The sequence below is a fragment of the Oryctolagus cuniculus genome, chromosome 6 (assembly GCF_964237555.1).
Source record: "Oryctolagus cuniculus chromosome 6, mOryCun1.1, whole genome shotgun sequence".
Classification (NCBI taxonomy): domain Eukaryota; kingdom Metazoa; phylum Chordata; class Mammalia; order Lagomorpha; family Leporidae; genus Oryctolagus; species Oryctolagus cuniculus.
Window position 1 is genome coordinate 45996337 of NC_091437.1, and position 16046 is coordinate 46012382.

Genomic DNA, 16046 nt, shown 5'->3' on the forward strand with positions numbered 1-16046 from the left:
GAGTGAATAGTATGATAAATTCTAATTTACCAAAAAGCAGAAACTCTCCAGGAATTCCACAGAAGGAGAGCTCCATGTCATCAAAACAAAGAGGTTTTTGTCTCTGAGTGGTAATAATTATAATCCAATGGTGGCAATTCCTTTACCCAACCCATGTAGTGGGGTCACCTTCTCCATAGAACACAATGGATTTTGAAAATTTGCAACCACTTGAGACACAACTCTCTCGCATTTTCCTTTCTTTTTTTTTCTTTTCTTTTGCCTGCAACAAAACAGCATCATACCAAGCCCTTTCTTGTCTATCTAAATTCCCTGTGTCTCCTTTACCATAGCCAATGTCCTATAAATATACAGCTTTTGTGATATCAACGCAAAGTTTTATTGTGCTGTTAGCTTTGATAGAAAGCACTGCAGAAAGTTGTTTAGAAATTAAATATCTAAAACAAGCTATTTTAAAATCCAGGGTCCTCACTATTTCATGTCTGCAATGAAGAAATTTCATCGTGGGGAGAGCAAGCTGTCTTTCACACCATATGGCTAATGGTGGTGCATAGCAATTAGCCAGGCTGATTAATGGTGAACAAACTCTAATTTTATGCTTATAATTGAGCCTGCATTTGCACCCCTGGTGCAAATTCAGCACATCCCAACTTCCACTTACAACAGGCAAGAAATCAAGAGAAATAGGATGATGCAGAAAGTGAGAATTTTTTCCTAAAGCCCCCTAAAGAGCATCAGATTTGCAATTTAAAAGACTGTTAGCCACACAATAGATGACAGGTTTGTGTAATAGGGTCATGGCAGCCTGGTAAACAAACAGTACCCCTTACACATCTATAGGCAGCCAAGAAAATCTGTAACATTAGCAAGATGACATTCTGAATATGGTTTTTCCCTCTTAGCACACAGTACAAACATCATTTGCTTCCAGTGGCTTGAGAATTTTAGTTTTGCTATTTTTATGTTTCTGAAAAATAGAAAGAACATCAGCAGTAAAGCACACCAAGCAGCATAATAAAGTGCTTTGGACCAATGAATTTTAAAAACAAGAGAAATATAAATTGCATTAATAGAGGGTAGGCCTGCATGTGAAAGGCACAATACATCTTTAAGTATTTCAAAAACAGAATTATTTCAAGCACAGACCAAACGTGCAGACATGAGATGCAAATCTATGATATTATTTGGCCTACTGGTTGAGATCCATCTTGCGGTCTGTTTAGTATTTTGCCAGAATCACAAGTAGTAGAACATGGAAAATTCATTCTAAGGACATGCTAATTGTAGGAAGCTGAAATACAGATATCAGAAAAACAGTAAGATGAGGGAGCTTATGTTTTAATGTTTCTAAAAATGGATCTTATTTACTTCTGAAGGGTGCAATGAGCTTTATTGTAAAACTGTTATATATAACTCTAACTTTTGCATAAAAGTATCATATAAGCAATCCATGGTCATATTTATTTTTAGGTCCTGCTACTGCTATAGAGAAAAACAACCTGGTTTTGGAGTAACAAAAAGTTTCATAAATCACCAAAATGTAAATTTATGAAACTCTTGTACATTTTGGAATAATGTATTAGAAGTACATTTTTTAAAAAAGGAAAACTTCAATTTTTATGTATGTACATAATTGTATGTAGAATCTCAAGAAGCATACGAATCCCCCTTTTTATTGTACTTCCCACCTGTAGCGTTTTAAGGTGGCTTTCTCTACAAGTTCATGAGCAGCGAATAAAGCCCACCCACGCCGCCAAGGTGTCAGCTGAAGCCCTAAACAGATTGGTCAGTGAGCGCAAGCAGCCAAGTACACTCTGTGCCAGGAAGAGCCCGCGTGGCTAACAAAGCAATTCGAAGCCTTTCTTTCAAACACACTGGCATCTTCATGCTTTATCCAGTTACTTAGAATATATCAGGGGCGAAGTGCTGGTGTTATGTTCTGAAGAATAAGAATGTAAGTTAACTGTCTACTCCCTCACATGTGGAGGCCTGGCTGAGTCCAGGGAAGGGAATTCAGTTGCTTGCCTGTTTCCAAATGTTGCTTCAAAGTCAAAATAAAGACACTGGTTTTTGAGTAACATGAATTTTCAAACCTTTTAGCGAGACATCTTTGCCATCCTTCCAAAATATCAGTGCCTCTGAGAATTACTGGCTATACTGTCAGAGCTATATGTGGGATTAGGAAGAGACCAGATGCATGGAAAGCAGCACAGCAAAAAAAAAAAAAAAAGAAGAAGAAGAAAAGAAAAGAAAAAAAAAAACACCACCACACACAAAACCATCAGCATCCCACAGCAAATGAAAGGAGGAATGATGCCTAGATATGGATAGTCATATTTTTAAGTGGGAGAATTAAAAGGGAGGAACTATAACTTTCATCTCTTATCCAACCAAGGCCTCAGCTGACATCAATAGAACTCTTACTCATTTTACTAGGAATACAGTTGAGCGCATATATTAACACTAAAAGGGTTATATTGTATTTTATTTGATTGTAAGAGAAAAGGGGGGCACTGCTTTGTGCCCATTAACAGTATGATATCAAAATGGAAATGGATGTCTTTCAGGATGAAATCTAATACATAATTGAGAACTACTGTGATGCCTGTGACACTTTACTACCAAATACTCACGTCTAACAGTTCTTTTCAGATTGTCTACTAGGAGCAAGATAAATGTATACCCAAAAATAGATCTGGGTTCACCTAGATCTGAGATACAAATTCATCTTCTCTTTGCTAATTAAAGGGAGAGACCAAGGTATTTCTTACCTGCACATAATCTCGTGTGTGAGCAAGACTCGGCACATTTCTGGGTTCTTGTCTTGGCCTTCGTACACTATGGCCTGAAAGCAAAGGTATGATTTTAGCTACACACAGAATCAAGCAGCAGAAAACAATCACAGCTGAGATTGAGCCCACCGCACCACTGCTGAAGCTAATTAGCTTTCAGGAGCTGAAGGCCACACTGAGCTGACTGTTTCAGATACGTGGTTCAGGATCAACCCAAATTGAATGGAACTGGCCATGTTCCTCTCTGACCTGTTGACCACCTTATGATAATGCACAAAGCTTTGGATGAGTGTATGGGATGGGCTGCTGCTGTTAAGACAGCCACAATTTCTCCTTTCAATACCAAGTAAAAGTAAATGTAATTATCTCGAGGACAAACCCTGAAGGCTTAGCAGATTGAGACACTGTTTATTTAAAATATGAAAAAGCAAGTGAATTTGGTTTTTGCATGATATGTGACTTCCAGCCTGCCCCAACATTTAGTGCTCTAATGCAGAGTAGCAGAAAACAAGTCTGGAAGCTAACCCATTCACTAAATGTGTCGACTTTGAAATGATTCATCAATCAGGAAAAGCCCTCTTCCCGCCAACAGGCTCAAAACATGTGCTCTCACCAGGTGTACACCCACCCAGACAGGAAGACTCACCGGCATATGCTGCATGGAGGCTTAAGCCAGAGTCAGCTACCTCAACTAAGAATTACATCTGACTCAAACCAGCCAATAGTTTTCGTCTGCTTTTTGTAAAATGTGTATAAACATTTTACTGTAGGACGCAGAGAAGTTCCCTGGGACCTGAGCTTCCTCATGGATCTACATGTTAACACCTGGGCCAAAGCAAAACAGACAACTATTAACAGAACAGTACTCTGCACCGGGACACACTTAACTAATTTAACACTGGATCACTGCAGAATCCTCACATAGCACAGCTGCAGAATGTTAATAAAATTATTGACACATTCATATAACCCCAATTGCTTGATGACAAAACTACTTAAATTGACTAGATACTACCCTTACCCAGCACATGGAGATGCTGCAGTGACTAACTTGTAGTTAGCTCTACTGAACTTCATTTTTGAACCCAGGACTTTCAAAACCTGTTAATGATGTGTACAACTGAAGAACCAGTAGGTACAGATCATCCGAACAGGTTCAGTGATGATTTCTGACCACATTTCCAAACAAACTTTGCAACAAATAAAAAAATAATGAAAAGTACCTGCGTGAAGAGAAAACACTTCTCAATCATTGGCCTATCAAAGCCATTTTTTAATGTCTAGCTTATCATAATCCTGTATTTTTAAAGATGTTTTTACTTTGAAGTGACTGTAGATATACAGGAAACTTGCAAGAATATATAAAGAATTCCAGCATACCCTATACCAAGATTCTTCAGATGTTCGCATTTTGCTAAATCTATCTTATCCCTTCTCGCTACTTTTTCCTGAATCATTTATTAGTAAGCCACAGACATGTTCCAAGTATTTTCTTTATAACAAGTATGTATTTCCTTGAAACAAAGAATTCACTTGCAGAATCACAGTACAGTTATCTAAATCAAAAAATTAACATTGGTACAGTACAATAATCCAATCTGCAGACCTTACTGAGATTCACCAATTACCCAATTATAGCCTTTACACAAAAGAAAATCCAATACTAATTACTGCATTCAGCTGCTGTGTCTCCTTTAATAGGAGGCATCTCTAGTCTTCTTATTGCATGACATTGATATTTTTGAAGAATATAGGCCAGTTATTTAATAAGCCATCCCTCAATCTGGGTTTGTCTAAGTGTTCTCAGGCTTAAAGTTAGGAGCTTCAGGCAGGAACAGCACAGAGGCGACACTGAGTTCCTGGTGTATCGAAATGTGCGGTGGTAGACCAGTTCCACCCTGGCAACATAAACAGTGGCCATTTGCTTACTATCCACCAGAAATCATCAGCCATGTTTCCGGACTGTAAGTTTATGACTTTACCCTTTGTCATTCATAAATTATCTTCTGGAGAGAGAATCTAGATTATGTTAGTATCCTGTCATGCCTCAAATTTTCATTACTACTCTGAATAAGTATAGATGAATCTTTCCTGTATTCTTAAAAGACCTTTCCAAATTCCTAAGAAATTGCTTCACTACAAAACATGCATTAATTAAAAATGTTTTGAAAAGCAAAATTTATATCTGCTTGCTTTGTTTCCTGCAATCATTGCTGAAGTAAAAAAAAACATAGTAAATTATTGATTACATCTCATACAGTGCTAAAAATTCTAATGATGTATTTCTGCTAAATCCTCTTATCACTAAGTTGTTTGCATGTTCTTTTAATACTCTTGATAACCTCCCTTTCAACTTTAGTACTTGTCATACTAAACGAAAACAAGTAACGCAGTAAGTAAATTCACAGATATTGGTGAGGTTTCCCCTAGTGTTCAAAAAAAGGTTTGTTTTTGCTAGTGGGAGAAATATCAGTTACATTAGACCTCCTCATTTTGATTCCTTCTATGTGAAACAAATATTATTTTGAGTGAGGCTACTGGTTCCATTGGAATCAGTGGGCCCATGGTAATATTCAATTAAAGACGTGCCGCAGTGCACATAAGCTCATGACTCCACAAATAGGAGACGACATGAACTTTCAGAAGTCGCGTGTTTTGCTTTTTTCTTCTTTGGTTTTTTTGTTTTAGAGACTGAACATCACTTGTTTAAGACCCAGAGCCTCCGTAATACATCTCTTTACCAAATACCACACTGCCACTTCGCTTCTGGCAACGGAGTCAAAACAGAGAATTTTTCTCCAAAATCAAGCATAGAAAAATGAAAACATGAGTTTGGATTTGCTCAGAAATAATTAGGAGCTCTGGGGAGGGGTGGAAGCATGAAGTTTCTGCTTTCTCTCTCCTTAAGGCCTCAACAGAGCAAAATATTTCAGCACGTAAAGGCAGAGAAAGAAGTGTTGCCGTGACTTCCAAAATAAGAGCAAGTGAAACTCCACATTGAGCAGGACTAGAATCCTGTAACTACAGAGCACACGAGAACCTCAGTTAAACAGCTAATCCACCCTAACCCGATCCAAATGATTTTTGTTACTGAAAAGAATTATTATTTCACACACACATACACTGTTAAAGATGCACATGCACACACAAACGTACATACAACATATAGAATGTATGGCCCCATTATCAACATGCTGATGGGATCCAGTACTGGAAGATATAATAAATTTATTTTGATGAGTGTCTCTGATACACAGTGGTAACAATAAGACAGATTTCTGGAAAATGCCCCCAAGTACCCCCTCCCGCATGGATACCCAAACAACAACCACACATAATCTTTACATCTGCACTTTAGACACACACATCAAAACTGATTCACAGCTCTGCAAACCCAGATTATGAGCCCAAAAGCATAGGGATCCTCTAACACCAACTTAGGGAGAAGTTTCTAACTTTTCTTTCTAATTTAAATATGTGTCTCCGTGGGGTATGAGTAAAGACCGCTGAGGTTGGCTCAGCTGGGAGATCACAGAAGCATATAAACAGCATTGACTATTTTAAGTGAAACCATTTTAATAGACAGCTGGTTTAGGGCCCAGACAATGGAACACCAAGAAGAAGGCTTATTTTCCTCCTCTGTAGTAAATCATGCGTCTGTTCACCGTGAGGAAGGTAGTCCACTATGACAGCAACAAAGACAACAGTGGTTTAAATAAATCAATGTGTTTATCAGACGTGAGGATGGGAGGCCTGCTACGTGGATGGGTGGGAGAGGAAGAGAAAGCATATAAACTGTATTATTTAAACTAATCAATTGATGATGAATCCAGTTGGGATATGTAACCCAAGAAGCAAAAAGTATAATATTGAGTAGAAGGCAATGCTTAAATTAATCCTGCCAATGGCAAATAAATCTTGTAAAGCATCAGGAATGCTTGTACAGAAAGAAAAGTAAAATGGTAACCAGTAAAAACTTCATCTTAACTTCAAAAATCTGATGATATTGATAAGCAAATTTTGAAAACTGGATATATTTGGAGCATATTAACATTTCTGATATACTGGCCTCTCTTCTCTAAATGTCAGCCTCTAATAAGCAGACAGAAAATATTGCATATTTTTAGTGCTCTCTTCACTTTCAGATTGAAAGTTTTTCCCAGAATAAGTTTTTTTATAATTTAACTAAAGAACAAAACAGAAATTATGAAACTTCACATCCTTATGCAACAACAGTGCTGATAGAGAATAAAATGCCATCTATTTGAAATACTCAATTATAAATTCACCTTAGCATCTTTGAAAATTAGTCAAACAATATATAAAATCTGCCTCAGTGGCCGCTATTTTAAGAGGCATCTGTGAAGTACAGGGATTTCATACCCGCTTTTCCAAAATATCATTAGGTCTCAAAAGTTAATTGAAACTATCTATGGATAAAGACCATACACTAAAATGAAAAATACACAATGAACATACACCTGGACCACACTTCAATAGAATGCCAAAGGAAATACAGAGATTTGAATATGGCTTTTATTGGTTTACTTTTCTAGTAGTTTTAACCACTTATGTCCCAGGCCAAAATAAAAGTAGTGGGAAGAATACTTTTAACTTTGGCTCAAGAAAATCTGAAGGGTTTTTGGGAACAAAATGTTTTTATTATGAATCTTTCTTGGTTTACAATGAAACAATAGAAGACATCATTAGTTTAAGAAAAAGAAAGAAAAGACAAAGAAAGAAGTCATCTATAAAAAACTCCCAATTTTCCATTTAAATCAAAACAGTAATCTTGCAAATATGTTACTCCTTTTTCTACAGACAAAAGAAAAGTCCAAAACTAACGTGCTACCTTAGAGAACAAATTCATGAACATACAAAATACCTCCTCCAACCAGAAGTGAAATGCCCTCCAAACACAAACTTTCAACAAGCCTTTGGCAGCAAATTACCAATAATTGAACTAATAAAAAAAATGAACACCTATAGTCTCAAACACTGTAATAATAATTACATTCAATCACCAAGTTCCACTGCCTGTCATTAAAAAAAAAATGCCACTACCAGCTAATGGGTCCTAGAAATTTCCAGTGAGTGAAGGAGCCCCAGTTAAAAATTAAACCATGCCAAATAAAACCACTACAAATCTGACATTTCATAAACAATTGTGTCAACCAGCAATCCAACATTAATAGTGAGATAAAATAAAAAATCATTTTGCTTCAATTAGCAACTTGGCTACTGGTGAGCAAATTACAAAGATGTAATTTCAGCTCAACAGCTAAGCAGGCCCGTTTTCAGAAGTGAATTAGGAAAGTCGCAAAGGAATGATATCATATTCAGTATGCTGTTCAGTTACATCACAGCCCTGAATAAAAAGAGAATGTGCACCAAAAGCTGTTAGCTCTAGAATGCATCTTTTATGTCTCACAGAACCAAAACCCCTATATTATTCAAATACGATGAAAAACCCCAACCCTTTTAACAATTTTATATCTCTTTTTCTGGAAGTAATAAGATATTTCACTCATATGGTAACTACATTTACATCTCTATTGGTAAATATGGCTGGCTTCATCAACCCAATGAGGCAGTAAAAATAATAATAAAATAATAAAAGCAGCTAATTTATTAAGCACTTAATATGTGCCAGGCATTATTTTAAGCCTTTTATTTCTATGAATTCATTTAATTCTCACAACAGATCTGCCAGGTAGGTGCTACCATTATTTCCATTAGTTTTATTCCAAATGCTTATATATTGTAATTACTCACTAAGACCAAATCATTCTTGCTCAACAACTATGCAAACAATCCCACAATGTCCAAACACTCCTTCACTGCTCTCAGCAATATAAGTAAAGACAGAGGACAGACTATCTGTACAGTTGTACAAGTTCAATAAATGCATCCCTACTAATATGTTCGTTTTTAATGCTGTTCAAACATTCACATGGAAACAGCTCTAGCGTAAATATCCCCGAACAAATGGCTGTATATTATCCAGGAGGGAGCAGTTGGACCGCCAGACTGGGGAAGTACTAGGCCATCTGGCTCCGGCAATCTCTCCAAAACCATCAGCTTTGTTTTCACCCCCAGACTCCAAACAACACATTTTCCACTGTGATGAGTTTACATTTTCCCAAACACAGGTCCTGATCATGCATAAAAATTCCAAACTTCTTCATTCTTCTCTGTGCAAGGAAATTTAAATCACCTGCATTTTTGACATGTTACCAAAGGAATGAAAAAGCTGCTGAAATAGGGCCCCTGACTATAATCTTGCTCGTCCTTTTTTGTTTCTTTCCCCCAAATATGTGAAAGAAACTCTCTGCTGGCCTAGTGAATTCCTTGGGAACCTACTGATATACTAAAAATTCGTTTATCTACCAATGAAGAACTATGAACTGAAAGAGTTGTTAATCAAGTTTACGTAACTGTGGCAGGATATAACGAAACAATCAATAGGGGAAAAATGCATTTGCTTCAATAACTTAAAGTATGGGGAACATCCAAACAAATATATGAAGAAGTCTAGCTGGGAAGAGAAATCTGAGAGCATCTGTGAATGCTGTACCTTGGACCCCTCCCCCCGCCCCCACCGTGCAGGGGCTTTTTTAGGGCAACCTCCACATATCTCTTTCCCTCAAATCCGTACACACAAGGATTGTGTGACTACTGTTTTTTCTCCTTTCCAAAAAAGCTTTTTGGTGGGGGCAGTGGAGTGGCAGCAGCGGGCAGGGAGTGTTTTGTTTTTATAGCTTCATGAAACCTGGTATCCTTTCTTTGAATGTGACTGAATTAATGTCACTTTTAAAGCAAGATGGTAGGAAGGGAGATGAGTTACAGGATTTTTCTGTTAACTGTTTAAAGATAAATAACTCACAGAAGCAACCAGAATGTAATCATATTTCAACTACTACATGAACACGTGACGTGGAGCACAGTAAACCTCAGACCTCCCCCACCAGGTTCGTTTCAGCTTCAGGAGTAGACACGGTTTCTGGATGCAACAGCCACAAACTTCTGGATCCTACAGGGCTTTCTGCACACTAATAGAATACCAAAAACAGCAATGACACAAAAACAATCTATTTTTAGTCTAGCTAAACTTGGTTTTCTACAATCTTTCCCAAAAGCAAGCCTTTTCTTTTCTAGTTGGTGAACAAAATGTTTAGCTATTATATCCTCTATGTTTCAGAAAGGAAGCATGCAGATAAATGAGGAGCTCAGAGCCTTAGACATTCACTTCTCAAGAAGCTGCATCTTTCCAGGTAGAGTCCAAAATGAAGAGTCATTACCCAAAACAGTCTAATGAGACACTTTGAAGAGGTGTGAAACACTGTGTCACACCAACACATCTTGGTTGATTGAGTACATTTCTGTCTGATTTCAAGACTACTAACTCTACCCAAAATCAGGAGCTCTGTATTGTTAAAATGTTGAGTGCACAGTCACTTTGGGATTTTCCTTGCTCAAGATTCCTTTTTCATTTTAACACCACTGTGTGAGTTAAGAATATGACATCACACACATAAAGCTGCATCCCTGATATGAAAAATGGTACAATAAACACATAGCCAAGAGAAGATGCCTAACAGTAGCTAGGAATTCCCTCCACAATTTCTGATGTTATTGGAACTCATCATATCACTAAAAGTATTCCATTCTGCACTCTAAATATCAAAACCTGGACTCAACCAGAAAGAATTTCACAGGGGAAAAAATATATAACCATTTAATCTGTTGGCTTATATCAAGACTTACATCTGATTTGACAAATATATTTAGCTAAAAAAATGTAAGAAATTTTAAATTAGACTAGAATAATTTCAACCAAGATGAGGACCCTTGAAACTTTACTCATTAAGGCTAAATATACATTACTATGTCACAGCTAGGGAAAGTTAGCCTTCTTTCCACTGACTTATCTGCCTTTTGAAGACTATTGTGTTAACTGTGTACACAAAAAGCTCACCTACTTCCAGAACTCTCACAGCACATAAGCAAAAAACAAGCAACGGGATAATGAGCAGGGATTGCCTTTCAAAGTGAAAGCCATAGAGAGGGTAGATATTTAAGCAAGTTTTATAAAAGCAAATAGGTATCTTGACATATCTATATTTCTTTTTTTAAAAACTAATTTAATTAATTAAGATTTTCTCAGGTCACTATCAAAATATATAATTTATAATTTTAACTTTTAATATGCCATTTATGGCAAATTACTTTTTCATATCTGCTATTATTGAACATAAACAATATCTCATTCTTGTTCCTCTCCTCTCTCTCTGATTCTTTCTTTCCTTCTCTCTCTCTCCCTTCCCTTCTCCCCACAGAATTTATGATGATAACAAGAGGTCAAAGAATGCCTTAAGCTGCAGTTTTTCTTAAGCTCTAGGACCTTGTTAGTAAAATGATATTTGATGTATCGCTTTATAAAATATCAAGAGATGACTCTCCCACTGTTTTCATATGAGAGTGTATAAAGTCACTTCATTTCTTAATGGGAAAATCAATATTGATTTTTTGTTTACAGAGATCTAAAATAAAATTTTGAGGAAGTTCAAATCAGGCACAAGTTAGCCCCTTCAAGTATGCCCCAGTTTTGTGCTCCTTACAACAGTTCATTTCCTAATGCTGCCTGTAATTTAATATGTAAGTGGTAAATGTTACGCAAGCAGGCCTCAAGTTCTGATTCGCGTGCATGTGCCTTTTACCATATAAAAAGTGAATCCTAAGAAATACATATGGAATATGAATTAGAGTTCATGCTTTCCCCTCCCCCTCCTCTCTTTTTAATCCTCTGATGAGAATGGCAGGAAAGGATATCCAGGGTATCAAAGACAATTTTTGAAAACAAAACTTCACTTCAGGCCTTTTGTTTTGATATCATATAAGAAAAAAAAAGTTACTAAAATCAGGCTTTTGTGTTTTTATCTGGCAGGAAAAAAATTTTTTTAACAAAATACAATGTCCAAATGAAAGGGAATTATCCTATGTAATAATCAAATCCATTAAAGGAAAAAACAAGCCCAATATTAAAAGCATAAATGAGATTACCCTGACCAATGAACTAAAATACAAACACCTCAAGAAAGCCAAATATCATTGGCAAATAACATGAAGTAGATTACAAGAGATATTTATTTATTATTATTTTAAATATATATTTCATGTTATCTTGTTTTCTACTTGGGTCACAATGAAACATGACAGTAATAATTGAAACTAGCTGTTATTAAATTACCTCTTGCTGAGTAGATTTTAAAACTCTCAAAGCTTATCCATATACATTTTGTGCAACATATATAAGCTATGGAATATCTAAAGACAGTTTTTAAATATGCATGCCTACCCCAACTTGAAACTTTTCCAAGGCAGTGTTTATAAAAAATCACCTCCTTTATTTTAACAGAAACATTTTAAAATCAAGTAAATAAATTCTAATCCTCTTACTAAATTGCTGGTTGGGACACAATGGTTAACTTTTCTCTTTGTTCTGATTTCTTTCCCCCACCCAATAAAGCTGTCTTCTTTTTTTCTGCTACTAAATCCTACCTAACCAGCTACTTAATTCTAAAACTAAACTTTTTCTTAAATGTAAGAAGAAGAAGAAGAAGAAAAGCTCCTGTACCTCATTAAAATGTCAGACCTCTTTTCTGACTCGGCTCATAATTGTATCTTTTAAACCATAACTCAGCCTTAATGTATACTGCCTGACACCCGCGTGCTGGGGAGCTTAAGAAAATGCCGTCTATGTACCTTTAAGACCGCAAGCTCACTCATGCTCTCTGGCTTCCTGCCAAAGTTGGAGGCAAAAGCAGGAGGATTTTTGCAAAATATCCTGACAACTCTCCATCCCTCTTTCAAACTACCTTCACCACTACCCTCTTTTAAAAATAATAATTTAAAAAAATACAAAACAAAACCTATGGATTGGTCATCTACAATCTCCGCGCATCCCACCATTCCTGGAGAAGCCACCTTGGCCGCCAACCCCAGACCCCCGCATCCTCTGCCTCCTGGAACAGGCCTGGTTAGTTTGGCTTTCAGAAGTTCAGCCCTCCTCGCACAGGGTCCCAGGCACCTTCTGCACCCCCTGGGGCACCTCTGCCAGGTCAGAGGAAGTTCAGCCCTTACTCCCTGTGCTCAGCACCCTGTGGTCTCTTAATTCACAAGGCCAGGGCCTCCCTTGGAGGGCAGGAGCCTTGGAGCCATCCTTTGCATGCGGCGGGCAAGGGTTGAATGGGTACTGGAAGGCTGCACCATGCCTGTGTGGTCTGCGGTCAACCCCAGCTTTCGGGGTTCAAGTCCCAGTCTTCCTGCTGTGGAACAAGCAGCTTCTGGATTCTTCCAAAATTTCATGACCCTAGAGTCAGCCCAGTGACACAAAATTAAGAAACTTACTTGTTTTGTCATGGAGTCAATGAGGCGCACGTAGAAGTCCTGCTCCGTCCTTATCCCTGGGGTGGGGGGTGGCGGTGGCAGTGGAGGAAGAAGGAAGAATTAAGTGAGAGGGGATCAGCTGGGGGCAAGGGAGCAGACAACAGTTAAACAAAACAAAAACCCACATACACACACAAAGCAAGGGGTTCCCAGGGCAAACGGCTCTCCTACTGTCCAGGGAAAGCTCTGCTGACATCCTTTCCACACGGTCCAGACAGGAGCCTGCAGCCGGGCCCAAGCACCCTGGCAAGCCAAATCTCTGGTGCTGCAGCTGGGAAAAGGCTGAGACCCTCACCTTCCTGCTCTTCTTCCCAAGCAAGAGCCCTTCTGTGCTGCCTGAAGCCATCAATGATCACGGGCCTCCAGGCCTCCTGAACCCAAAGGGCCTTGGACGTTGGAGGAACAGGCCTCAGAAAGGCAAGGAGGAAGGAAAGCAGTCCCAGCCCTGGCTGAGGCACCACACCTGGCCCCAGGTATTTGCAACACCCACAAGGCAGACCTCCAGACCTCCTGGGGTGAAATCTCCTAGGGTGCGGCTTAGGATAAAGGGATACACCACCAGGACGACAGTCAAGTGGTGTGGCTGCAGGCTTTTGTCCACCTGGAGTTCTCGGCATCCCTGTCCCGTGCCAGAGCCCCCCGGGTGCTGGCACAGACCCGACGGGAGCCTCACCATTGCTGTAGAGGAGCTGGAGCCGGTAGTGAATCCCGTTATTGGTCTTTTCGCTGTTGGCTTCCTGAGTTGCAGCAGGATGCAAGGCACAAGAGACGCGAGAAAGAGGTCGGCGTGAGCATCAACTTGGAGGCAACTTCCCCCAAACCAGGACCCCCAGCCAGGGAGCCGCAGAAAATGTGGACAACTGTAATCTCCCCTCCACCCCCAACCCCGGTCCCTGCCTGCTCTCTCTCCCCTTCCAGAATATTGAGTGGCGCGCGCACGGGCGATCCTCTCTGCCCAGGTCCTGGAGGCTCTGGCCTGGGCTGTCAGGGGCAGGCGGTACGTGGTCTCCCATCGAGAACTGGCACATCCCTGGCTCCTAAGGCTCGGGGCTGTGGGGCCAGGCTCGCTTCTATCCGGCTCCGGGGACTCCTGACTAACTTTTTTTTGGAGCAGAACCTGGTGGATCGGGAGCCCGAGTTCGTCCGGGACGGGAAGTGGCTTGGGGGGGCCCCTATGGGAGTGTGTTTTGGATGCTTTGCACTCACGGAGGAACGCGCCTCCCGAGCGCCTGGGCCTGCTCCCTGAGCCGGGGCCCAGGGGCTGCGGCGCTGCTCCCACTTACTTTTTCCTTCTCCACGAACCCCACAAAGGCTGTCCTCTCGATCTCCACGGGCTGGCCCTGTCTGTCGTAGAGGGCCAGGACGAAGTGGAAGAAGTTGGATTTCCTCAGATTGGAGGGCGGCTGCTTCTCAAAGTGAGCCCGGGCCAGACCCACCCCGCTGCGGTCAAAGACGCAGAGTTAGATGGCGCAGCCACACGGCCCCAGCCCGCGCCCGGGTTATCAGCGGCCGCCGCGTGCGATCCCGCAAACACCCACCGCCTCTGCCCCCGACTCATCCCGCGTGCGCCCTCCGCGCCCCCTCAGGCTCCCGGAGCGTGGCTGCCGACGGGACTCGGGAGGCCCTGCGTCTCCTCGTCTACCCCGCCGAGGACAGCGCGCGTCCTCAGAACTCGCCGAGGAGGTGTGAAAGTTTGGTCTGGGTTTGCGCGCGAGTCGAATCGCTGGCAGCCTCTACTCGGGCCTGACGCGCGCCGGTTGTGGAGGCGGCGAAGTGGTGGTGGACTAGGGCATCCCACGTTAGCGGAGCAAAGCGCACGCGAATCACAACTCCCGGGAAGGGGTACGGCCGCTGGTCCCCGCTGCCCACCCACCCCGGCTGTCTGTCCTCTCCTGTCCCGGCTACGTGGGCAGGTGGGACGGGATGGAGACACGCTGAGCTTCCCGCCGCAGCCGCCACCCTGCAGGAAACCTCACGCGCCCCGGCCGGCCGGCGGCGGGTGCCCGGCCTCAGGAAGCTGCACTCCCAAACCCAACCCCCAGAGAAAGCCGGAGGGGAAGCCGGCTGTGAGGGTGCGTGGCTGAGCGATCGGAGGTGGTCGCTATGGGAAAGGGAACGGAGTGTGTATGTGTTTTTCCCCCCGCCAAGACCTGTCCCGACAAAGTTTGGCCGTCGGACAGCAATCCTGCTACTTGTGCCATCAGCGGGGTGGCTGGCGGAGCGCGCCCGCCGGGGACTGCCGGCTGGGTCTCTGCTGGGCGCCGGGCGGCAGCCGACAGCCCGACCTGCCCAACACCGGCGCGCGCAGGCACAGACACAACACACACGCCGGGGCCACACATACAGACACACACAGACACACACACACACACACACACACACACTTTCGCTTCCAGCCAGGCCACCCCTTGCACTCTCACTACCAGTCGTCCCGGGCCTGAGGCTCAGCGGGGATGCGAACTGTGTGGAGTACACTTGTCCCCAGCCACGGGAAGCCGCGGATGAGGCGGGCACCTTCCTTCTTCCCCTTCCGCACTCAGCGTGATCAGGCCTGGGGCCAGCAGGTCCCCCACTGCCCCAAGCCCAGCTGACGGCCTGGGATCATAAAAGGGGGCCCTTTCTCACTCGGGACCAGGAGCCCCGGGAAGGGCATGGGATGTGCCCAGGAAAGTTCGCCCAGGTCAAGCGCCAAGGGCAGTGGCTCCAGGTCACCCAGTCTGGCGGCTCCGGAGCTGCGGGTGGGAGAGGGGCTGGAAGGGGCCACCGCGACCGGGGGTGGGGATGTCAGAATGAAAGTTGGGAGTT

At 41.9% G+C, this 16046-nt stretch overlaps 1 protein-coding gene across 8 annotated transcripts in view; it reads right to left on the reverse strand.

The window, feature by feature from the left end:
• Window positions 1–16046, reverse strand: part of EBF1 (EBF transcription factor 1) — a 412032-nt gene that overhangs the window by 394711 nt on the left and 1275 nt on the right. For 7 of the 8 annotated variants that reach the window (XM_008255335.4, XM_002710343.5, XM_002710344.5 and 4 more), the window contains exons 2-5: window positions 14525–14681; window positions 13915–13978; window positions 13203–13258; window positions 2772–2845 (exon numbers count right to left, since the gene is read on the reverse strand). In XM_008255335.4, the coding sequence (XP_008253557.1) occupies window positions 2772–2845; window positions 13203–13258; window positions 13915–13978; window positions 14525–14681 (351 nt within the window). Of the gene's footprint in view, window positions 1–2771; window positions 2846–13202; window positions 13259–13914; window positions 13979–14524; window positions 14682–15114; window positions 15841–16046 lie in introns of those variants that run through there. The other variant, XM_070076385.1, reaches the window with a different exon arrangement.